General features: G+C 42.0%; 2 protein-coding genes and 1 non-coding gene across 4 annotated transcripts; 2 read left to right on the forward strand and 1 right to left on the reverse strand.

The window, feature by feature from the left end:
- The first annotated feature begins 274 nt into the window (after nt 1-274).
- Nucleotides 275-4046, forward strand: LOC4325420 (F-box protein At5g49610). Of its 2 annotated transcripts, none has more exons than XM_015778387.3 (3): nt 275-629; nt 711-794; nt 2620-4046. In XM_015778387.3, exon 3 carries the CDS (start codon nt 2662-2664, stop codon nt 3835-3837), a length of 1176 nt encoding a protein of 391 aa, XP_015633873.1. In that variant the 5' UTR covers nt 275-629; nt 711-794; nt 2620-2661; the 3' UTR covers nt 3838-4046. The 2 variants fall into 2 exon arrangements, with proteins under 2 accessions (XP_015633873.1, XP_066164731.1); XM_066308634.1 differs by having other exon boundaries at nt 2662-4046.
- Nucleotides 4047-4757: 711 nt separating this feature from the next.
- On the forward strand, nt 4758-4831 carry TRNAN-GUU (transfer RNA asparagine (anticodon GUU)). Its single transcript has one exon. It is a non-coding gene; the product is annotated as a tRNA-Asn (tRNA).
- Nucleotides 4832-6446: 1615 nt separating this feature from the next.
- LOC107280850 (uncharacterized) lies at nt 6447-13887 on the reverse strand. The gene is made up of 8 exons (XM_026022390.2): nt 13761-13887; nt 12682-12930; nt 7734-7984; nt 7438-7641; nt 7258-7350; nt 7080-7178; nt 6678-6995; nt 6447-6590 (listed from the first exon to the last, which is right to left on the reverse strand). The coding sequence occupies exons 1-8, from the start codon at nt 13885-13887 to the stop codon at nt 6447-6449; spliced, it is 1485 nt and encodes a 494-aa protein (XP_025878175.2).
- Nucleotides 13888-24755: the final 10868 nt, after the last annotated feature.

Raw genomic sequence — 24755 nt, forward strand, 5'->3', positions numbered from 1 at the left:
TTTCCAGTGGCGGCACACCCAAATGCACCACGTGGACGGACATTTAGCATCCATGCTAGGTGGCATACACTGTGTAAACATAATTTATGAATATCATAGTGGACGTCGTATGCGTATACACCACGCAAAATGAATGTTTATTATTTTCAGTGGGCGACACACAGATTTGAAGAACCCAGACGGTATTTATCATTTTCGGTTGTCCACTATTTGGCTTTTCTCACTTCCTTATTAATCGTGGACTCTCTTTCCTTCCAGAATTTTAAGGAGAAACTTGGATCATCTCGTCGTCTGATATGGTCTAATCCTAGCATAAATCAGGAGATGGTTTTCTGGTTACCCTATATACCAGATTTATGAGTATCTCATGAGAAATTCGAGTTTCTCATTGTTTAATTCAATATATCAAAGATAGTATATGAGAGTGTTTCTCCTCTAGTATAAATTGAGGTGCCCAGGGGAGAAGCTGTGTACAAGGAAGTCTTTCTATAATTCTACCTTCGGTGCCTTGCGCCTCCTACAGCCCCACCGTGGGACTTCCACACATAGACAGAAACACATCCCCCATCACCGCGCCGCCGACGTCGACGGCGGTGCCACGCTGCTGCCTCCTGCATATTACCCAAAGGGTACGATATTTCTCTTTATCTTTACTATATCCTCCTTTTCTCCGATCTACTCATCGACTGTTCCCTTCTTTCTTACCACAGGAAAGAAATTGTGCCCCCCTGAAATTTGCTTGCCTTAAATGACGGAATAAGCGACGAATCTTGACTACTTCTGGTTATTTGCTTGTAAGTTAATCAAACCAAACCTTCCCCTGAGTGAATCTTGGTATTTGGAAGGACAAGAATAGATGCAGATAGGGTAGATTTGCCTTGGGCGTGTTTGAAGTTTCTAGTGAAGTGATGAAGTTTTTATTGGATTGATGCACTTACTGCTAAGATTCTAGTAGCGTGGGATTTATTAGTAGTGCGTGATTTTATTTTATTTTTTTTTTATTTTTTGCAGCGCGTCAGGTGAATACACATATTTAGCAATCTAGTCTCTAGCAGCCTATGGATACACACAGGCCAAGATGGCATGAAGACAAGATACTGAATTAACTGACAAATTGAGAGATTCACCACAAGCCCTTGTGCTTATTTCTTATAAGCAATCTAGTTGTTTGGTTGAGAAGCAAACTATGGTTCAATGGTGTTGCATCCATTATGAGCTAACCAGACCATGATGCATGCATCAGCAAATTAACAAAAGAAAACATAACTGAATAATAAACAAGGCACCCACATGATAACTTGAACTATACATGTAAGAATTGATTGAAATCAAATAGCTAATAGTATTGTGGGTTTTTGCAAGGACCTGGTGGTGGTTGGTGGTTCTATTACACCGTAACTACTCTCTTGCTGCTTCTGTACCCAAAAATCTTGAGTCTGTTTCTTTTTCTGTTCTCCTTCTAATATAAAATGGCAGAGCTCCTGCCACTCCTTCAAGAAAACAAAAACTAGTCCTGATTCGAAATAAACTTTGCTAGTAAATTCAACGTGGTTCTGTATTATGTGAAGTGTTCATGTTGTTTTCATCAGTGCAAAATAGCCGTCCCGTTAAGTTTCATAAAGAGTAATTATAATTTAGTCATATTGTTGTAAACCATATTGTCACGAAAGGGCATGTACCCTAGCGGTTATAAGACTTAAGTAGCACCTCTAGGTCCTGGGTTCGACTCCCCACGCTAGCAAATTGAAGGCCTAGTTAAAAGAGCTCACTTTGGTCCCTCGTAAAAACATAGGTTATGGACCGATCTATAGGGGACGAGTCCGCATGTGGGGAGCCAGGGTTCATGGCTTTTCTTGGCTAGTTTGGTTGAGGCTTTTTCTTGTTAATGAAAACCTGTGGGGGTGTCCCCCACCGGTCGAGTTTTTTTTTTATTACCAATATTGTCTCGATTTTCATAACTTTTGTCTGGTACTTTTCACAAGGAACAGGCCAAAATTTATGTGGAATGTGTTGTTACTTATGCATGTGCAGAGTTGCAGATCTATTTCCATTGTTTACGACAAATTGACTTGTTGGTTTGGTTTATTAAACTATCGCACCTTATCTAATTAGGTTCTTCTGAAACTGTGACTAATGGCATAATGATATGTCAGTGAAACCCCACCGTACAGACTTCATTAAGTGGATGGTCCATCAGCTCCTTACTTATTTGGGAAACTGACGGCTCCGTTAAGGAAGGATCCAGTTTTTGCTTGGGGCAATTTATTTGATACTCACTTGGCACAATTCATGTGGCAAGTACGAATGAACTGTTAGTTGGCACCTGACTAATGTTGGATGGTTAGAGGTCTCAAATAAATAATGGCGGAACTTGAAAACAATTCTCATTGTTTATAGAGCAACATCGCCTGGTTAATTCGTTTTTTCGCATCTTATGAATGCCGTTTGTTAGGTGTAATAGACATATGATGGATTTGAATTATGTCACAACAAGCTATTAGTTTAGGATAAACTAGTAACATGAATCTGTCTAGATGAGAAAAGGTGCTTTGTAGTTTTATTCATTTCTGAAATAAATCATAGGAATTTTGAGTTATTGATACTTTTTTGCCTTGTCAGATAAGTAAATCTTTACTTTTGGGTTTCAACTTCACAAGATAGATGGACGCTGATTCCGGTGATTTTGGAAGTGGTAATAAGCTACCAGATGATCTGACCTTGGATGTCCTCTCTCGTCTTCCATACAAGTCGTTCTGCCGGGCTAAATGTACCTGCACAGGGTGGCTTTCTTTCTCCTCTAATCCACATTACTGCGACAAGCTTCCCAAACCCCTTACTGGTTTTCTCTACCAAAAAAGTGATAGCTCTGCCATTGAGGTTGCTAGCCTCTGCCCAGATGATAGATCATTTGATACTTCTCTTAGTTTCTTGCCACGTTATGAGTGGCTAGAACTAACGGATTCTTGCAATGGACTGGTTCTATGCAAATATGGGCGCAATACTTCTTCTCCATCCGTTGCGAACTTTGTGGTGTGCAACCCAGCAACACGTCAGTGGATGGAGTTACCTGAAACTCTTCTGGAACCAGAAGGTCACAGTTATGCAACCAAATTAGCTTTCGATCCATCATGGTCCCCGTACTTCTATGTCTTCAACTTTGAAGAGAAACGTAACCCAGTGGAAAGATGGGCTTGTATATCTAAAGTTGCGATATTTTCATCAAGAAATTCCACGTGGTTTATGGATGATAAGTGGGAACCTTCGAATCAGATTAGTGTCGATTGTCAGCCACACGTCCTTCTTGGTGGAAAGCTGTTTCTTCAGACATCAAGTTGTCGAGTCTTGGTAATCGATGCATTTCACAATACAGAGCAGCCATCTCATTGGATATTTGATCTACCAGGGTATAAGCCCACCTCCCCCATGGTTGATTGTCTCACTGGGTATCTTGGACATAAATCAGGGGTGCTACACTATGTGCAGCCCGACACCGGTGGTCGCACGCTTCTAGTCTGGGCTCGAGATGGCTATCCTCACGGTGACTGGAATTTGAAGCACCGTCTCAGCATGAGCGATGCATTTGGGCAGGATATCTTTCTTGATGAGCATTTTGATGGATTCTTGTCTTGTCATTACGACATTCAATCTCTTGACTTGGAGAGAGGGCTTGTTTTCCTTTGTCATTTCGCAGCAGAAAGACTCCTGTCCTATAGCTTGAGCACAGGGAAGCTGACGAAAATCCGAGATGGTCTCAGGCGATACCTGTACTATGTGCCGAACTGCTCAATGTTCCCAGCCAAAGAAACCGAGAAAGATCAAGATGTATCAGAGCCATAATTACCATCCCTTATTTGATGGAGCCCCGAACACCCTTATGTAGTAGTTTGCAATAATACTACATAATTTTGTTGGTGAAGTTTTATATGTAATCTCATATATGGTATATGATAGTAGAACTATGTGTGTGAAAGTCGTCTGTTGTGGACAGATGCTAGCCTTGTTGGTTTCAGCGTTTCATGATGTAATAAAAGTACCTCCTGTTCTAAGTGCTCCATGTTATTTTTGTCTCGTTAAAATTTTTCATCTGTTGTATTTGATACATTTTTCCAGGTAGGGTGAAATAAACAGCTGAAAGTACTAGAGATGATCAAAATAGTATTAAGTACCGTCACCGTGTAAATAAAACCAGATATCCTTCTCCAATAAAAGAGAAACTGGGCAACTGGATATCCTCTAATTGATTTAGTTGTTTTTTTGATATTCTATTTCGTTGGATTGCTACAATCAGTATACGCTGGCCGCGTTCCTCAATATCTACGCTTTGCCTATGTACTTCTGGAGTTTTCTATAAAAATAAGAACGAGAGATCCCCGCAAAAAAAAAAAGAACGAGAGATGATTTTTGAATGGATGAGATTAAAAAAATAGGTGATGTTGCTACTCCCTCTACACCGATAATAATTTAAAAAACAACTTTGACCACTACTTTTTATTACAATACATATAAAAATATTAATAAATATATAGTTTTATTGAAGTACTTTTTAATACCAATCTATTCATATGGTTACCATATTTCTAAAACATATTTTAGATGTTATTTTCAACCACTGGTAGAGTAGTTTATTTTTCTTCACCTTGTTCTTTGCAAGAACAAATCGGTTTCACTTCAATTTACCGCCTTATCTGTATTGCATACTCCACAATCCTCTGGCTGCTAGAGAAAAATTCTGAGTTTAAGAAAATTAACAAACAGAAGCTGGAATAGCTCAGTTGGTTAGAGCGTGTGGCTGTTAACCACAAGGTCGGAGGTTCAAGCCCTCCTTCTAGCGATTTTTTTAAGTTAATTTTGTTTTTTTTTCACAACTCAATCAAGTAAGCAATTCTCACCATAATTTACATCTCTACAATGTGCAATTCTCACCATAATGTTTTTTTTTCACAACTCAATCAAGCAAGCAATTCTCACCATAATTTACATCTCTACAATCCGCAATTCTCACCATAATTTACATCTCTACAATCCAATCAAAATTTTCAAGTTAATTTTGTTTTTTAAGTTAATTTTGTTTTTTTTTCACAACTCAATCAAGCAAGCAATTCTCACCATAATTTACATCTCTACAATCCAATCAAAATTTTTAAGTTATGTTTTTTTGTTTACAACTCAATCAAGCAATTCTCACCATAATTTACATCTCTTGTTCACAACTCAATCAAGCAAGCAATTCTCACCATAATTTACATCTCTACAATCCAATCAAAATTTTCAAGTTTTGTTTTTTTGTTTACAACACAATCAAGCAATTCTCACCATAATTTACATCTCTACAAGTTCAAGCCCTCCTTCTAGCGAATTTTTGAAGTTAATTTTGTTTTTTTTTGTTCACAACTCAATCAAGCAAGCAATTCTCACCATAATTTACATCTCTACAATCCAATCAACCAACTTCACAAATCGTTTTTTTGTTTATGACTCAATCAAGCAATTCTTACCCTTTTCACAACCAAATGAGCCAAATGAGCCATCCAATTTCAATTCTTTTCTCGTATGCAACAACCCAATCAACCATCCAAGTTCACCATGATTTTCATGTTACAACCCAATCAACTAATTTCACCATTGCAACGTTCGTGTTCAAGCCAATCAGAAAACTTTGCAACCTAATCACACTACAGCAGAAACAGCCTGTAGAGACGGGTTTTATATGCGGTATAGACGGCTATACCTGTCTCTAGTAGAGGTAGAGACGGTTTTAGTACCCGTCTTAGAGGCGTTGCCATAGCTCCTGTGTCAAACGATTAGAGACGGTTTAAATAGCCATGTGTATATCTAGATACGGTTGGAACCGTCGCTAAACATATAACTCGAAATTCAAATCAAATTTGTAGACACGTGGAAAACCGTCTCTAATTTAAATTATGACCGTGTCAAATTTGAAATACAAAATTTTGGATTGATCATGTAGAGACACTTGATGATCTTAGCCACGGTTGTTTCTGTGCCTAGCTTATACTACATTTCCTCTATAAACGGTCACAACCGTCTCTATTCATAATGAATTTATTACTTATTTCTTTCCTAGAGACAATTTCTGCTTTCTATAGACACGGTTGTGCCCATATCTACACTTTATGAAATTGACATATTATTTATAGCCCCGCTATTGGTCACACACCAACAATCAATACACCTTTCATTTAGAAAACCCATAAACAAAACAATACCAACAGATTGAATTACCATCAGACCACATTAACAAGACTTTTAGCGCCAGTAGCTTGTCATTAAAACAAAAGCAATATCTATACATTGTTCACAACGAAAATACTTCCAACATATTTTCTGATATAACAATGAAACAATAGGTTCAAACAAATTAACTCAAAAAATAATTATATTCTAATGCAGCAAGTAGTACGGAATGGTACAACTAACATTGTAAATCACTCTTCTTCACTGCAAGACTGAGATGATGCTCTAGCACTAGAGGATGGAGTAGTATTTGGTAGCTGATTTCCATGGTTCTGATCAAATGGAAGAGAGGATGTAGCAGTATTTGGTGGCTGACTTCCTTGGTTCTGATCAACCTGAAGATACATGCATGAATTTGTTATTCTGGAAGCTTATGGCTATATAAGTTACAACATTTAAAAATAGTAATCTTGTGGTCATACCTCTTGTCTTGGAATGACCCTAGCAAGTGATGGTGGCAACCTAGAAATCAAATTATCCTCTGGATATTTCTCAGCCAAATATGATACTATAAAACTAATGAAACCATTTACATTACTGGAGCTACTCCCTTCACTGCTTCCTGATATATTCGAAAATCTTCCACCATAATAGTTTGTTGGAGTAATGGTTGGACCCATGCCTCTAACTCTACCACTATGATCCTTTCCAAACACTTCTAATATATTTTGTTCAAAATCAGCTTCACTGAGTTCTTGGCCATCCACTCTTTTCTGAGCCAATTTCATATATACTTCATTCTACGTTGGAAAAAAATTGTAAACTCTTAATGTAGTGTATTTTGTTTTACAAAGAGTTTATTAAAAAAAAGCAGTATGGCATACCATTTTTTCTTCAGTAGCATCGTTAACATATCTGCCATCTTTCGTCTTATGGCATTCATCAAAGAAGGTTGCTCGGTCCACCTCCACTCCATTAACTTCCTACAGATTATACATCTCTAGTGCATGAGGAAATTGAAGCAATAGTGAATTAATATATGAAAATTGCTTAAAATCTTACTAGCTCTTTCCTCTTTCTTGCAAAACTCTTTCTTCCTAATGTGTGTGGATGCTTAATATTTTGTGCATTCTCTTTGTTTTTGTCACTGATTTTCTAATGATACAACATATAGCATTAATGAGCTGATATAAATCAAAATGATGGTCATTCAGTCACTAAAAAGTCCCAATATATATTTACCTTAGAGTCCTCTGAGTACCAGTAAGAGACTAGGGTGGCCCATTGAGATTCAGCAACAGTTTTGGGCATGGTTTGCAATACTCGTTCCATAGATAAGTTAGGCTTGTAATAGCCCTTTTTAAGTTTTGACTTGTACTGCCTCCATTTGCCATCTAACTGGTGGAGATTCCAATTATTAGCTCTTCCATCAATTGCAAACTTTCTCTAGTGCATATGAAAAAAAAAAGTGAATGGAATTATATTGGAATCACCATAAGAATATGATTTAAAAAGCTGTGAAAATTAAAGAGCAATACCTCTACTTCAGAAATCATTTTTGGATGATATACTCTCTTATAAAGTTTATGATTCCATTGAAGAATGTTTAGTGGAGCTAGATGTGGCTTCCTGACAAGTGTTCCTAAATAGGATCCAAGAACTATAGCAGACTGGGAGCAAGGTATGTTGAAACGATCCAGTTTGACAATAATCTTAACACCCTCTGGAAGATTTTCAACATTTGCCAATTTAATTGGTCCTCGACGTCTTTTAATGCGGCCATCAGGATCTGTAAAATTTTAAAAGTTATTCTGTAAGCAAAAGTTTTGAAGCGAATAAACAAATACATCTTACGATACTCATAGCAATTTGTGCGCCAATCTGCGTTTGTTATGTTCTGTTCTTCAACATAATGATCATTTGGGACTAGTTCTTGATCTTGTACACCATTCTCCAAAAGCTCCAAGTCTTGTAATCTTTGGGACCTTGTTGCCATTTACACTATATTTAAAAAAATGGATTAGAATGTTATTAATAACAAAACCGTTGCATATCAGTTAAAATGCCAAAATGAGAACATACAAATCTTCATATATCAAGTTGATAAGTGGAAAATTTACCCTTCATAACAAATTCTCATCTTTGTTTTTTTTTCTTCTTTGTTAAGTCATATCCTTTTTATGGTTTAGTGCAAATCCTCCTATAAATATGAACAGGAACTCACAATCTGTGTCTATGAATAACTTTAGCCAACCAAAATATCTATGAATAGTTTTGCCTAAGTCTTTACTACTTAAAGAAAACAACTTCGATCACAAAAGCATATGCAGTATACAATTTCCAGATAATAGTCACACGAGCAGTGGTAAATCACCTCGATAGTAGTTGACTGGGATCGAATTGCCCAAATCCACAAAAGCAAAGACCTGTACACATACGAAATGAGAGATGTTGAAATACACCGCCATCTCTGTAAAATGAAATGATCATTTACGTAGAATGTGATTAACGGCAAGGTTACGTTACTAATTAAATTAGATCTACATGATTAGTGCCCAGGTTAACGAGAATTTGTTTGGCAACCAAATTTTGGGTGCTAGCATACCGATGCATCAATGCCGTTCACATCTAAATTGATCAAAACTTGATTTACAATAATTAAAAAACAGTGCGTCAACCTCTTTCTGGACTTGCTTGTGTAGAACAATCATCAAACAATTGTTGTGCACACTGTGCAGCCATTAAAAAACAAAGTGGTAGCCGATTAAACAACAAAGTGGTAGCCTCGCCTGCTTGCTACTAACAAATCAAACAAGTGATGATGCCAGCGGCTGCAGCTTGCGAAGCGGTAATTACCTTGGACAGCTTCAGCAGGATACGATCTGGACGATCGCTGCCGGGACGCACGCCTGACGGCTGTAGGGACGTCCGCGATGGAGGTGGAGCAAATGTGATCTGGGCAACCAGTGGGACGCGCTGGGCAACGGCTGCACGAATATGCACGCCAGTGCTGGCGGTAGGATGCACGTGCCGGACCGACGCTGGGGCGCGGCAACGCTACAGGCGCACGGCAGGCTGGAGCCCTACCGGGGGCGGTGGCTGGGCGGCGTTCCTAGGAATTGGGTATTGAAAGATTGAAAGAAGTGGATAATAGATTGGTTTTGTACCTCAGTTGGATTGTAATCACCTCCGACTTTTCGAGTGAACGAAAAAAATCCCGCAAACTTCATCATCAGAAAACACGCGTAGATAAAAAAATTTAGCGAACGGGCGCCAAAAACAAATCTTTTCGCACGCGTTTGACACGGATTTTTAACACCCGTCATAAGGATCGTGTCAACGGATTTTAACCCCCGTCCTATCAAATTTTCATCAAACAGATAATTTAACTATAGAGACGCTTCGTTCATCTGTCTCTTCTATCTGTATCTAGTAATAGGGTGGGATGGGAGGTGGGCTTTGGCAAAGACGGTTTCCCAAGCCATTGCTTTGAAAACGTCTCTAGAGGCTGTTTCTGTTGTAGTGTCAACCACTCCAATTGCGCGCTGTACCATCGACGTGCGCTGATCCTTGTTGTCCCGGGCATACAGGTTGGAGTGATGAACGGCCTGGCCAGTTGATTGGGCCATCCTTGCCTCGCCGTCCAACCGTGCTTTCTCCGGCTCGCCCTTGTTGGGGCGGCTGGACGCGCACTCGCGCGGTCAGTTATATAAAGTTTATATATGTACAGGTACATATACAAAATGTATAAAAAAAAGAGAGAAAAAACCAGGGAAAAACCAGAAAAAAAACAAAAAGAAAGGAAAATGTAAAAGGTAACAGGCGTGCGCGGATCTGTAGCCCCCTCTCCGTGCACGCCACGTGGCTTCGCCACGCGTGGGGGAGGCGCGCACCCATGCGCTGATTAGCAGATTCGGCCCTTGTCGGCTATTCCGTCACCCCGCAACAAGATTACCAGCCGTACTATTTATTGGGCCTCTGACAATCGCCTAGCCTTCTACAAAATGGTGCACCCGTGATACTTTCCCAAAACTTGTTTGTCTCATAATTGGGACTTTTGTTGATATTTCTTAACGACATTATTAGGAACATAATTCCTAGCAATGATGCATGAAATATTTCTCGGTATTCTTTATGGTTACAGATATAATCCTCAAGCGAACGGATATACCGTTGTAGTATTTTACCCGGAAGTATTCCAAGGTATCGTAATTATTTAATCCCAAGAGAATATATAATAAGATAGTACTATGCTAATATTTTATATCCATTGTATAATCAAAGTCTAATATAGGGGTTAATCAATGCAAGAGTAGAATAGGTTGACACACAATATTCTAAGCTATGTGGAGAAATAATAAGAAAAGAATAATTTTTGTACTTCAAGTATATAGTAATTTTAGTCTACACTTGATATTGTACAGTTATGCAGCCAAAACCCGATAACTATGCCGAGCTGGTATATCAAGAAACCACCCCTGATTGCCGAATTCCTTACGATAACCCATCATGGTCAACCAACCGGTAATAGATATGGAGGAGTACCCACACCAGGAAATTCTTTTACTCATATATATGCACGTGGAGGAATACCCGTACTGAGCAGTCACCATCAGCGGCCTACCTCTGAAGACCCGTAGCATATAACACTATTTAATGATATCTAATAATTTGAGCACCGCGCTTACATCACTAAATACAACTCTACATCTCTGCATATGACAAAGAGCATAGATGAACATTAAACCAATACCATTGCATATCTCCGGTAAGCTAGCTACATAATCATTACAAGCTAAGTATGAACTAAAGTTGGTACTCAAATAATTATATAAATAAAGTAAAGGACCAAAACTATATAAAGAATAATATTTCATTTATGAATTAAGTCTTACAAGAGAGAGAAGAGCTACTAGAGTCATACCTAAAATCTCCGGAAGACTTGATGAACCAAGAAACATTCAGTTAAGGAAATTAATCAAATAAAGGAAACTTATCTAGAAGTGACCGAGTTCAAGGAGGATGCGGCATGGCAAGTTATCTATTAATTAGGAATAGTTTGTTAGTTTCCTTTTATATTTAGAAAAGTGTGTTTAGTGTCCTATAAGGACTTTATGTTTTCCTTTTATCTTTTGAAAAGTTTCTTTCTTGTTCTACAAGGACTAGTATCTCCCAATGGGTATAAATATGTACACCCGGGGTCATTATAAACTATCTCGCGATCAATACTACTTTCGGCGCATTGTCACCCTCTTTCCTGAGGTTTTTACTTACCATCCGACGGAATTTGGCACCTGACGCAGGGCTGCATCAGTTCAGTTCGATCTCCGGCAAAGGGGTAAGTCCTACGTTCCGCCGGCCCTGGTGAATCTATCGGCTACGTTGGTGTTGTTCAAGGCTGCATCACTTCGATCTCTTGGATCGCTCTGGTTCGATTAATATTTTTGCCTACCAATTTATCATATGTCTCTGTTAATCTAGTCTTAGTATATCGATTTAGCTCTATCGGCTGCTTCTCGCTTTAGGGTTTCTGCTGGTATCAGCTAAATCGTCTTGCTAGATTAGATTAGCTTAGGCATCAACCACCCTGAAAATCAGTCAATGGCTTGATTGTTTATATATTATATTTCTTTTCATACTTAGTGCTGCATCAGTTAAGTTTGATCTACTAAGTCTTGTTTAGAACCATAATCCCTAGCATACTTTTTGACTTCTAATAAGGGTTAAATCGAGGTTTCAGCCGATGAGTTATCTGGACGTTGCATCGGCTTACAAGGATTGCATACATATTGGATTTAGGCGATGGCGACAAAAATTTTACTGTTTAATCTAATTTTGTGGATTTTATGACATCGGACCTCCAGCCGATGTATTCTTTAACCTTCGGATCAATGCTTATTCTATCATATCATTGTTAGCCGATTGGTTTAATTCTACTGGATTATATTATTGTTATATTATATTATCATCAGCCGATTGCCTTTATATTGTTATTTACTTCAAGTGTCAGATTCTACGTCAGAATTATAGCCGATAGCTCAAAACCCTATCGCTATCGGGTGGTATCGGCATCGGCTGGAATCACTCCATCGGCTTGTTAGCCGATCGGCTCATTGATCTGCTATTTGTATATCTTGTCAGTTGCAGGATCAAACTGACTGGCACGCCCGCACCTCACCAAGATTTGGACCTGCACTAGAGCTAAGCAGATCTCCTAGGCCAGTGTGTGTTTTTCGCATCAACAAACGAATGTCAAAGCCTTCAAAAAATTAAGTTTGCAAGTTTTGTCAAAGCCTAAAAGCAGACTTAATTCTATCCAAGAAAGGTGGAATTCCTTACGGAAAAACCAAAAAGAAATGCCATCATCTACTTCTAGCAAGGTACACAAAAACTGCAAGGTAAGCAAGCGAGAACCTGGCTCATCTACCTGTGTAAATTTGTCTCATCCTATAGCTTACCACACATTGTGAAAATCAACATCCATACCTATTTTCTGAATAAGGTTCGGGTCATATGCTTGGGTATGAGCAAACGTCCGATCCTTGATCATGTGACAGACTTGCATCTCTCGGTCACCTATGTGGTCGAGATTGGAGTTGTCGAGGAGCCTCAGCGTAGCGTCCACCTCCTCCATGGATACACCAGTGGAGGAGTGTGTGCTCGACTCGTCTTGGTGATGGCTTGATCTTGAGCTTGATCCCTTCTTGAACAAGCCCAAAATTCTATTCTTCATAGCTGCAGAAAGAATGACCAATTGTACAAGACAAACTCGAGTGGGGGTTAAGCTAGTGAAACGAAATCAAGTCTACCCGCCGGTTAGTCTTGCACCAAACCAAAGAAACTTGTATATGCTAAAAATTGAAGCAAAATGCAGAGAACAAACTTGAGACCAATACTTCAAAGTTTGAAATAAACTTGAGAGCAAGAAAGCTTGTGAGAGGGAGTGGAAAATGTGTTGAAATGGGATGAACTCCCCTCTCCCGGCCATTCTCTACTTACAGAGAACTCATAACAGCTATAACTGCCATGTGGGACCCACTAGCCGTTGCTCCAAAAAGTGGCGCAGCCGGCTGTTGGCTACCTGCGTCGGCTGACCCATGGGTTCGGTTGAACCCAAGGTGGGTCGCACCGGCCCCCATCCTAGCCGTTGGAGGGGGGCCACGTGGAAATTGGTCAAAAAAAATTATTTTATTTTTGCTCAAAAATTCATTTTATAATTTTGTTGTGTCCAAAATTATTCCTAATTTAAATTTAAAAATTTTTCATGCAAAAATTTGAAAAAGGTAAATATGCTTTGATGCAGAAATTAAATTGACATAATCAAATATGGGATACATACCAATTTACCTGTTGGCAAGGGCGACGTCGTTTTGAGTCTGACGAGTAAGACTGTACCTCCGTCATGTTTAGCTTGATGATGAGGCACCCTGTCCTGGAGGCGTGGGAATGAGCGAAGTTTTCTTCACTCACCACACCTTCTTTGTTTTCGGCGACTTCTTGAAGCTAGGGTCAAAGGGTTTATAGCCTGTGTTCCTGGCTTGCTGATGTTGTCTTAGGATCTGGACGGGGCCTGGCTATCGCTTCTTTCTCCAAGAAATTCATTATGAAAGTGATGAGGATGTCCATCGTCGGGGGTTTAACTTCGACCTCCTTGATATTCTGCACGTTCGACCCGTACTTGATCTTGACCATGTGTTGACGGTCGATATAGACCAATTTTGACCATCAATATAACTAAAATAAGGGAGAATTAGCTATGCTTGCAATGCAAATATCTTTTAGAATAATCTATTTCCACTTGTAATTGGAGTATTATTTGATTGCAGAGATTGCTACACAAATGGAGGAGAATCGACAGGAAAAATAACGAACGATCAATCGAACCCTGTCGACTTATGGGTGAATGGGCTTACAAAACCAGAGAAATGACCTCAAAAGGCCCAAGACACCACGTCACTGAAGTGAGGAGCCAACAGGGAGACGGCCTGCCAAAATTTGGGCAGAATTAGTGTCACACCCTAAAAATCCAAAATATATAAATTGTTGTTTAATTGGAATTATTAGAATTTATTTTAAAAGCCTGGAAGAGAAGATCTAATTTTAATTAATAAATTCCAATATAAAATGGGGCCAGATAAAATTTCATTAAATACTTTGCTTAATTCTATAATTCCTAGATTTTTCTGGGATTTATTTGAGCTAAGGAAGTATTTTTAATAAATGGAATTGCATTTCATGAATAATTTAAATTGAAAAAGTTTTTTTAAAAGTCTCTTTTGGCTTTGGGCCGAAAGTCGGCCCAAAACCCTCTCTCTCTCCCCGGCCCAAGTCGGCCCAGTTCGCAGCCGCAGCCGCCCGCGCGAGCTCGCTGCCGCTGACAGGTGGGGCCCACCTGTCGGAGTCGTCGTCTTCCTCGCGTCGGCCGCCGCCCGAAACCCTAGCGCCGCGCCGCCGTCGTCTCCTTCCAAATTCGGTCGCGTCTTTCCCGATCCGGTGAAATCTTTTGAGGGGAAACAATCTTCGGGATCTCCTCTACCTTTTCTCTTTTGGAATCACCGGCTAAAATCGTTTGGAAATTCGTGGATTCGAGGTCGAATCGGATCGGTCTCTTTCCTCCAAACCCCGATGTTTCCTTCGCGTCGCCGGTCGCCGTGGGCCTTCGCCGCCGCCTCCTTGCCCCTATAAAAGGATCCCCGGTGTCTCCTCTACCCGCCGCCACCCTCGCCTTCGTCTCTCGCCGTCGGAAGCGCCCTAGCGCCGTGTAACCTCGAGCCGCCGTCGTCGCCGCCGCTCCAGCCGTGCGTCGCCGCCGTTCCGGTCGTCGTCGTCGCTCGGGGAGGTCGCCATCGTGGTCGCCAAGTCGTCGCCGTCCTCGTTCGCCTCTTCGCCGTCGCTGTAGACCGCCGGAACACCGCCGTCGTCGTCAAGCCGAAGGTCGCCGCCGCCCTTTCCTCGACGCCGTCGCCGTCCGTTGATCTTCCGCCGCCGTTTTGGTCACCGGTGAGTTCGCCGCGTCGCGCTCTACGTGCTGGTGCCCTCCGTTCGCGTCATCGCGCCGTCGTTCGCCGGCGAGCTTGCGCGCCCGAGCCGCCGAGCCGCCGCCGGAGATGACGTCACTGCTGACGTCATCAGGATCCGTCTGCCGTGAGCCGCCGTAGACCCGATCGATCTCGGCCGTTCGTTTTGGATAAGATCGATCTCGGCCGTCCGTTCCCGTGAACCGCTGCCGTGCGCCCGGTCCACCGTAAACCCTAGCCGCTGACGCAATAAACCTCTTTTCCTTTTCAAAAATAATTCAGTATTGCGTCATAATTCAATTAAAATCCATATAATTGTTTTAATCCGATTTAATCTTCAAAAATTCATAACTAATTCATCTTAGCTCGGATTTAGTTGGTTCAAGTCTCTAAATTTTTCTAAAATTGAGATCTACATGTTAAAAATATCCACATGTATTGTTCATGCTTGTTTATGTGCTATTTGGTGATTTTTCTCTTTTCTGTTTAGATTCCGACGTTTCCGGAGAGTCCGTTTTCGCAGGAGAAGAATTTGAAGAGTTCCAAGGCCAGCAAGGCAAGTCACACAGATCCCAAACAACCCTTTGAGCATGTTGATCCCGTTTAAAGCTACTGTTTCTATTCAACTATTGCATTTATTTTCGAATTTCATTGGGTGGAATTAACCTATTGTTTGTTATAGCCCTTTTTCTTCTTGATCACTTTATTCCTTGATACCTTGGGTTATTACAACTTGACTAGTTGGGCTATATATATATTGGTTCCACTAGATATTAGATATGATTGCTTAGCCATGCTTAGAAACATTAGCACACTATTGGGATAACTTAAGGTTCACTATTAATTAATGATGGCTCAATGATAGTTCACGATGGTCAATCGTGATTGGTTAATTAATTACTTGCCAACTAAAACCTGATAATGGTGGGTTGTGAGCACATGGTTTTGAAAGTCGTGCTCATGACAATTAAGGACCGGTTCACGAGTTTCGGTTGTGAAACATTAATCGTGCCAACCACAAGCCAGCGTGGGCAACGGCTTTACCTTTTGTATAGCATGGTTTATTGCGGAGTACCAGACTGAGAAGTGGCGGAGATAAGCCCACGGGGGTCGCTGGGGAGTCCATGCCTTGTTTATAAGGGGGTGATTATGATCCAGGAATGGTGCGCTGCGGTGGATTGTGTTATGCAAGGGGTATTGTCACAGCTCCTTTCCGAGGTACCGTGGTGGTATTGAGGCACATGGTGACATGATGTGGGGCTGTGTCTTGTGGGTAAAGTGGTACACCTCTGATCAGAGTAAAACTATTCGAATAGCCGTGCCCGCGGTTATGGGCGGGTCTAACAATGTCTTTCGTGATTAGTCTCACACCTCTCATCACAATAAAAGATGCTATAACTGGTAATAATTTGATTAGCTCCTGGTTTGGAATGGTATATTCCTGGTTTGGAGATAGAACTGTGCAGCCGGGATGGTTGTTCAGAATGGTTGGGCCTATACAACAGGGTATGTTGTATAGCGTTGGATTAATATTGTTTAATTATTACTTAACTGTTTTATTAAATTCTCAAATGTTTGCTAAATGCTGTTTTTGCAAATGAAACCCTACTATGCCATCCTTTGGTATCCTTGTGCACTTGCATATTTGCTGCGTGGCTTGCTGAGTATGTCATATACTCACCTTGCAATCATTCATCAGAGGAAGAGTTCTACAATGATGCTGATGGTGTGGAGGATTAGGTGTAGCCCTGCTCAAGCTGCCTGTGGAGTGGAGCCGTCTGCGCCGTTTATCTTATTTTCCGCTGCTTAGATCTTTATTGATTGAGAGGAACTATCTACCTCTGTAATGACATTTTATTCGCTTATTAATTAGGGTAATAATTGTACTCTATTATCAATTTGTTATTATGTGCCTCGGCTGATTCCTGGACGAGGGTTCACACACATGTAAGCGTTTGGAATTTTGGATAGAAATTCCGGGCGTGACAAGTTGGTATCAGAGCCTCCTTGACCCTAGGTTATGCCAAATGGTTACCCATAGAAGCCCTCTAAAAATATTGGAAAAGTAGAACTGTTCTCCTCCCCTTCTCTTTTTATTAAATCAAACTAATGGCACATGCATTTCATAATATTTTTTTAGTGGTTCTCATTCAAAATTTATTCCAGTGTTATTAGTACTGTACATCTATTACTGTACTAATGGCTCATTTACCAGCAAAAGTTTTACAATATTGTTTTATTTAATCTTGCTGCAATTAAATAAATTTAGCATGTTGATTTTATAACTTTCTTTTATTTCTTTTAGAACCTGTTGTTCAAAAGTACAAAATTTGTGACCTTGTTTCCAACTGTTTCAACTTATCCTGCAAGTTTGGTTTACTTTTTTCTTTGATTTTCTAACTTTATTCAAATTAATCCAAAAACTTGTGCTATTAATTGGATAAATGTCTTAACTCCCTCCTTTCACTTGTCTTTAGATGCCGCGCTACAAGCCTGAGTACTTGTTTGGTGTTGAGGGATTTGTCCAGGAGTTGCGTACAATGTCCTTTGCCATAGGATTTGGGACTGCCCCTTTTTATGCCCAGATTCCTCATGATCGTCACGAAGAGAAGTGCCGAGTCAAAGTCACCTTGAACAGTAATAGTGAAGATATCCCCTCAGTGATGTTCGAAGCTGGAGGAAGAAACTACATCCATGCATGTCAGGAGGTGGCAAGGATCGCCATAGGAGAGCTCCGCGATCGCTACAGTGATCAGTTGGCCGACACTGAGTATCGCTACCATCCTCGTCAACCACAGGGAAGTGACCGTGGCAGCTACCTTGAGACTGAAGGAATTGAGAATGATGCTACCACAAGGCATTTGGTTGAGATGCTGTGGGCTATGGATGAAACCCGTGCGGAGACCGTGTTAGCAGGTCAAGATCGTGAAGATCGGAATCGTGGTAAGATTTGCAAGCTAGAGGACAAGGTGGATCGTTTGGAGAAGGAACTAGCCGCATTAAAGGGAGAAGCACCACCGCAGAAGGCCAGGATTCATCTTACCGCAAGGAAGAGAGCTCTATTTGTCCCTCGCTACCAATTGGCGCCAAAGGTCCGTGTGGTGGAGAAAGAAGTTACCCCAGCCCCAGCGGATCCTCCGGTCGTCAATGTAAGTGATGATGAAGGAGAAGAATCGAAGCGCACCCATTCCAAGATCGAGTGGGGAGCAACTCAAGATGATGAAGACAAGCCGAACGAGCCTTCAATCAACTCCGATGCCCGGAAGAACTAGAATGCCTTGTCAAACCGTTGTCTTAGATCGTTGTGTTAGTTTGCTTGTTTTAAGTTTGGTTGTGTGTGTCTCGCATGTGATTACATCAGTGGTGGGATGTAAGTGCATGTGTTTGTTTGCTTTCGAGTGTTAGGTAGTTGGTGAGTTTAGTGGGGTGAAAGTCTTCAGTTTTGTAATAATGAAACTCAGTTAAGATCAATCAAAGTTAAATTAATTCTCTGCCCTAAGTAGTTTTCCCCCGGTTTCTCTTCTTGTGCTCCTGTCCATGCCAGATGGTGCTCACTCGCAGCAACGCGAATGGCCCTAACAACAACAATAACAACAACAACAACAATGGAGAGAATCCCACACTTGCCCAAGTCCTGGCTCAACAGGCCCAGCTTATGAACATGATGATGCAGCAACTCCAGAACCAGCAGAACTAGGGAAATAACCATGCACCTCCCTAGAACAAGTTAGCAGAATTTCTTCGTGTGAGGCCGCCTATTTTCTCTAGCACCACTAATCCTGTTGAAGCTGGTGATTGGCTGCATGCCATAGAGAAGAAGTTGGATTTGCTTCAGTGCACTGATCAGGAGAAGGTCTCATTTGCATCACACCAGCTGCATGGCCCTGCCTCTGAATGGTGGGATCACTTCCGCCTTAACAGGACTACTGCTGAACCTATCACTTGGCTTGAATTCACCGCTGCTTTCCGGAAGACGCATATACCATCGGGAGTGGTGTCTCTCAAGAAGAAGGAATTCAGGTCGCTCACTCAGGGGTCTCGCTCTGTTACGGAGTATCTGCACGAGTTCAATCGTCTGGCTCGTTATGCTCCGGAAGATGTACGCACTGATGAAGAGCGCCAGGAGAAGTTCTTGGAAGGACTTAATAATGAGCTTTCTTATCCACTCATGACTGGAGATTATCCTGATTTCCAGAAGTTAGTGGATAAGGCTATTCGCCAGGAGGACAAGTACAACCGCATGGAGCAAAAGAAACGCCGGATTGCTCAATTCAAGACACAACAGGGGAATAATCAGAGGCCGCGTCTTACTTTAGGACCCCAGTCCATGCCACAGGGAGGTTCTTCGTCTGTTGTTCGTCCGCAGTGTCAGTTCTTAAACAACAACGCAGTCAACAACATCCGCAATCAAGCTCCACGTCCAGTTGTAGCCTCGACGCAGCAACAACCTGCCAAGAGGGAGCAAGGCAGCAAGCCCGTGGTGTGTTTCAACTGTGGAGACCCAGGACATTACGCTGACAAGTGTCCGAAGCCCCGACGCGTGAAGGTTGTCCCTGCTCAGAGCAACTCTACCGCACCAGCATCAAAGGCCCGTGTCAATCATGTTGCTGCTGCAGAAGCTCAAGATGCTCCAGATGTGATTTTGGGTACGTTTCTTGTTAACTTAGTTCCTGCAACAGTGCTTTTCGATTCTGGTGCTACACATTCATTCTTATCTATGAGTTTTGCGGGAAATCATGGGATGGAAGTAGAAAATTTTAGACGTCCTATGATGGTTAGTACCCCAAGTAATCAGGCACTCTATTTGCAACGTAGCCCCTCTGTCAGAATAGAAATTCAAGGCATACCATTTCTGGCCAATCTTATCCTGTTAGAATCCAAAGACCTTGATGTCATCCTAGGGATGGACTGGTTAGCCAGATATAAAGGTGTGATAGACTGTGCTAACAGAAAAGTAACTCTCACGAGTGATGATGGTCGAGTTGTAACTGTTCATGCATTGTCTTCTGAGTCTTTAAGGTCAAGACTGAACCAAATAACTTTGGAAGAGATTCCTATAGTCCGGGAGTATCCTGATGTGTTCCCAGATGATTTACCTGGTATGCCTCCTAAAAGGGATATAGAGTTCAGAATTGATTTGGTACCAGGAACAACTCCAATCCATAAGAGACCTTATCGAATGGCAGCCAATGAGTTGGCAGAAGTCAAGAGGCAAGTGGACGATTTGCTTCAGAGAGGGTACATCAGACCGAGTTCATCTCCATGGGGAGCTCCGGTTATTTTTGTCGAAAAGAAAGATCATACCCAGAGGATGTGTGTGGACTATCGTGCACTAAATGATGTGACTATCAAGAATAAGTATCCGCTGCCCAGAATTGATGATTTGTTTGATCAGCTTAAAGGTGCTACCGTTTTCTCCAAGATGGATCTTCGATCAGGGTATCACCAGTTGAGAATCAAAGAGGAAGATATACCTAAGACAGCTTTTACCACTAGGTATGGATTGTTTGAATGTACTGTTATGTCTTTTGGACTTACCAATGCCCCCGCTTTCTTCATGAACTTGATGAATAAGGTGCTTATGGAATACCTAGACAAGTTCGTGGTGGTCTTTATTGATGACATTCTTATCTACTCCCGAACCAGAGAAGAGCATGAAGAACATCTTCGCTTTGCACTAGAGAAGCTACGAGAACATCAACTGTATGCCAAGTTTAGTAAGTGTGAATTTTGGTTGTCGGAAGTGAAGTTCCTTGGTCACGCCATCTCAGCAGGAGGAGTTGCCGTTGATCCTAGTAATGTGGAATCCGTAACCAACTAGAAACAACCAAAGACAGTTTCAGAGATTCGCAGTTTCCTAGGCCTCGCAGGATATTATCGGAGGTTTATAGAGAATTTTTCCAAGATTGCTAAGCCCATGACACGACTGCTTCAGAAAGATGTGAAGTACAAGTGGTCAGAAGAATGTGAGTAGAGTTTTCAAGAGTTGAAGAATCGCTTAATATCAGCTCCTATTTTGATTTTACCTGATCCAAAGAAAGGTTTCCAAGTGTATTGCGATGCATCCAAACTTGGGTTAGGTTGTGTTCTGATGCAAGATGGGAAGGTGGTTGCCTATGCATCTCGTCAGTTACGCCCGCATGAGAAGAACTACCCTACTCATGATCTTGAGTTAGCTACAGTAGTTCATGCGTTGAAAATTTGGCGTCATTATCTTTTCGGTACTCGTACAGAGGTGTATACCGATCACAAGAGTTTAAAGTATATCTTTACTCAGCCGGATCTGAACATGAGACAAAGGAGATGGCTAGAATTAATTAAGGATTATGACATGGGAATTCATTATCACCCAGGAAAGGCTAATGTTGTAGCAGACGCTCTTAGCAGGAAAGGCTATTGCAATGCTACGGAAGGACGACAGTTGCCATTGGAATTATGCAAGGAATTTGAAAGATTAAATTTGGAAATTGTCAGTAGAGCTTTCGTTGCAGCCTTAGAAGCGAAGCCCACTCTAATTGATCAAGTTAGAGAAGCCCAAATTAATGATCCTGATATTCAAGAAATCAAGAAGAATATGAGAAGAGGAAAGGCTATCGGTTTCTTGGAAGATGAGCAAGGAACTGTATGGTTGGGTGAGAGAATCTGCGTCCCCGACAACAAAGATTTAAAAGATGCAATTCTGAAAGAAGCTCATGATACTTTATATTCCATTCACCCTGGTAGTACCAAGATGTACCAGGATCTCAAGGAAAGATTTTGGTGGGCAAGTATGAAGCGTGAAATCGCAGAGTACGTAGCAGTATGTGATGTTTGTCAGCGAGTCAAGGCAGAACATCAGAAACCCGCCGGTTTATTGCAGCCTTTGAAGATTCCTGAATGGAAATGGGAGGAAATCGGTATGGATTTCATCACTGGTCTACCCAGAACGTCATCAGGCCATGACTCTATTTGGGTGATAGTCGACAGACTTACCAAAGTGGCTCATTTCATCCCAGTAAAGACAACCTATTCCGGAAGTCGGTTGGCCGAATTGTATATGGCAAGGATTGTGTGTTTGCATGGCGTCCCTAAGAAAATAGTGTCTGATCGAGGCAGTCAGTTTACTTCAAATTTTTGGAAGAAGCTTCAGGAAGAGATGGGTTCTAAGCTGAACTTTAGTACTGCTTATCATCCGCAGACAGACGGACAAACCGAAAGGGTAAATCAGATTTTGGAAGACATGTTGAGAGCTTGTGCTTTAGACTTCGGTGGAAGTTGAGATAAGAATCTACCTTATGCAGAATTTTCGTACAACAACAGTTATCAAGCTAGTCTTCAGATGGCTCCTTACGAAGCACTGTATGGTCGGAAGTGCCGCACTCCGCTTTTATGGGATCAAACGGGAGAATGTGTTCAAGAAAGATTGCGTGTGGCCCAGTCTCGTCATGAGAGTTATGCCGACAATCGCCGCAGAGATTTGAGTTTTGACGAAGGAGATTGTGTGTACCTTCGTGTCACGCCTCTTCGAGGAGTTCACCGTTTTCACACCAAAGGAAAATTGGCACCGCGTTTTGTGGGACCTTATAAGATTGTCAGTAGAAGAGGAGAGGTTGCTTATCAGTTAGAGTTACCTCAATCTTTGGCAGGGGTCCATAATGTGTTCCATGTGTCGCAATTGAAGAAGTGTTTAAGGGTACCTACCGCAGAAGCTAATCTTGAACAAATAGAAGTCCAAGAGGATCTGACCTATGTTGAGAAACCAATCCGTATCTTGGAAATAGATGAGAGAAGAACCAGGAATCGAGTTATCCGTTTTTGTAAAGTTCAATGGAGTAATCATTCGGAAGAAGAATCAACTTGGGAACGAGAAGATGAATTGAAGTCAGCTCATCCGCATCTGTTCGCCAGTTCTTCCGAATCTCGAGGACGAGATTCTGTTTAAGGGGGGTAGGTTTGTCACACCCTAAAAATCCAAAATATATAAATTGTTGTTTAATTGGAATTATTAGAATTTATTTTAAAAGCCTGGAAGAGAAGATCTAATTTTAATTAATAAATTCCAATATAAAATGGGGCCAGATAAAATTTCATTAAATACTTTGCTTAATTCTATAATTCCTAGATTTTTCTGGGATTTATTTGAGCTAAGGAAGTATTTTTAATAAATGGAATTGCATTTCATGAATAATTTAAATTGAAAAAGTTTTTTTAAAAGTCTCTTTTGGCTTTGGGCTGAAAGTCGGCCCAAAACCCTCTCTCTCTCTCTCCGGCCCAAGTCGGCCCAGTTCGCAGCTGCAGCCGCCCGCGCGAGCTCGCTGCCGCTGACAGGTGGGGCCCACCTGTCGGAGTCGTCGTCTTCCTCGTGTCGGCCGCCGCCCGAAACCCTAGCGCTGCGCCGCCGTCGTCTCCTTCCAAATTCGGTCGCGTCTTTCCCGATCCGGTGAAATCTTTTGAGGGGAAACAATCTTCGGGATCTCCTCTACCTTTTCTCTTTTGGAATCACCGGCTAAAATCGTTTGGAAATTCGTGGATTCGAGGTCGAATCGGATCGGTCTCTTACCTCCAAACTCCGATGTTTCCTTCGCGTCGCCGGTCGCCGTGGGCCTTCGCCGCCGCCTCCTTGCCCCTATAAAAGGATCCCCGGTGTCTCCTCTACCCGCCGCCACCCTCGCCTTCGTCTCTCGCCGTCGGAAGCGCCCTAGCGCCGTGTAACCTCGAGCCGCCGTCGTCGCCGCCGCTCCAGCCGTGCGTCGCCGCCGTTCCGGTCGTCGTCGTCGCTCGGGGAGGTCGCCATCGTGGTCGCCAAGTCATCGCCGTCCTCGTTCGCCTCTTCGCCGTCGCTGTAGACCGCCGGAACACCGCCGTCGTCGTCAAGCCGAAGGTCGCCGCCGCCTTTTCCTCGACGTCGTCGCCGTCCGTTGATCTTCCGCCGCCGTTTTGGTCACCGGTGAGTTCGCCGCGTCGCGCTCTACGTGCTGGTGCCCTCCGTTCGCGTCGTCGCGCCGTCGTTCGCCGGCGAGCTTGCGCGCCCGAGCCGCTGAGCCGTCGCCGGAGATGACGTCACTGCTGACGTCATCAGGATCCGTCTGCCGTGAGCCGCCGTAGACCCGATCGATCTCGGCCGTTCGTTTTGGATAAGATCGATCTCGGCCGTCCGTTCCCGTGAACCGCTGCCGTGCGCCCGGTCCACCGTAAACCCTAGCCGCTGACGCAATAAACCTCTTTTCCTTTTCAAAAATAATTCAGTATTGCGTCATAATTCAATTAAAATCCATATAATTGTTTTAATCCGATTTAATCTTCAAAAATTCATAACTAATTCATCTTAGCTCGGATTTAGTTGGTTCAAGTCTCTAAATTTTTCTAAAATTGAGATCTACATGTTAAAAATATCCACATGTATTGTTCATGCTTGTTTATGTGCTGTTTGGTTATTTTTCTCTTTTCTGTTTAGATTCCGACGTTTCCGGAGAGTCCGTTTTCGCAGGAGAAGAATTTGAAGAGTTCCAAGGCCAGCAAGGCAAGTCACACAGATCCCAAACAACCCTTTGAGCATGTTGATCC

Source organism: Oryza sativa, chromosome 1 (assembly GCF_034140825.1).
Source record: "Oryza sativa Japonica Group chromosome 1, ASM3414082v1".
In the NCBI taxonomy this organism is placed as follows: Eukaryota; Viridiplantae; Streptophyta; class Magnoliopsida; order Poales; family Poaceae; genus Oryza; species Oryza sativa.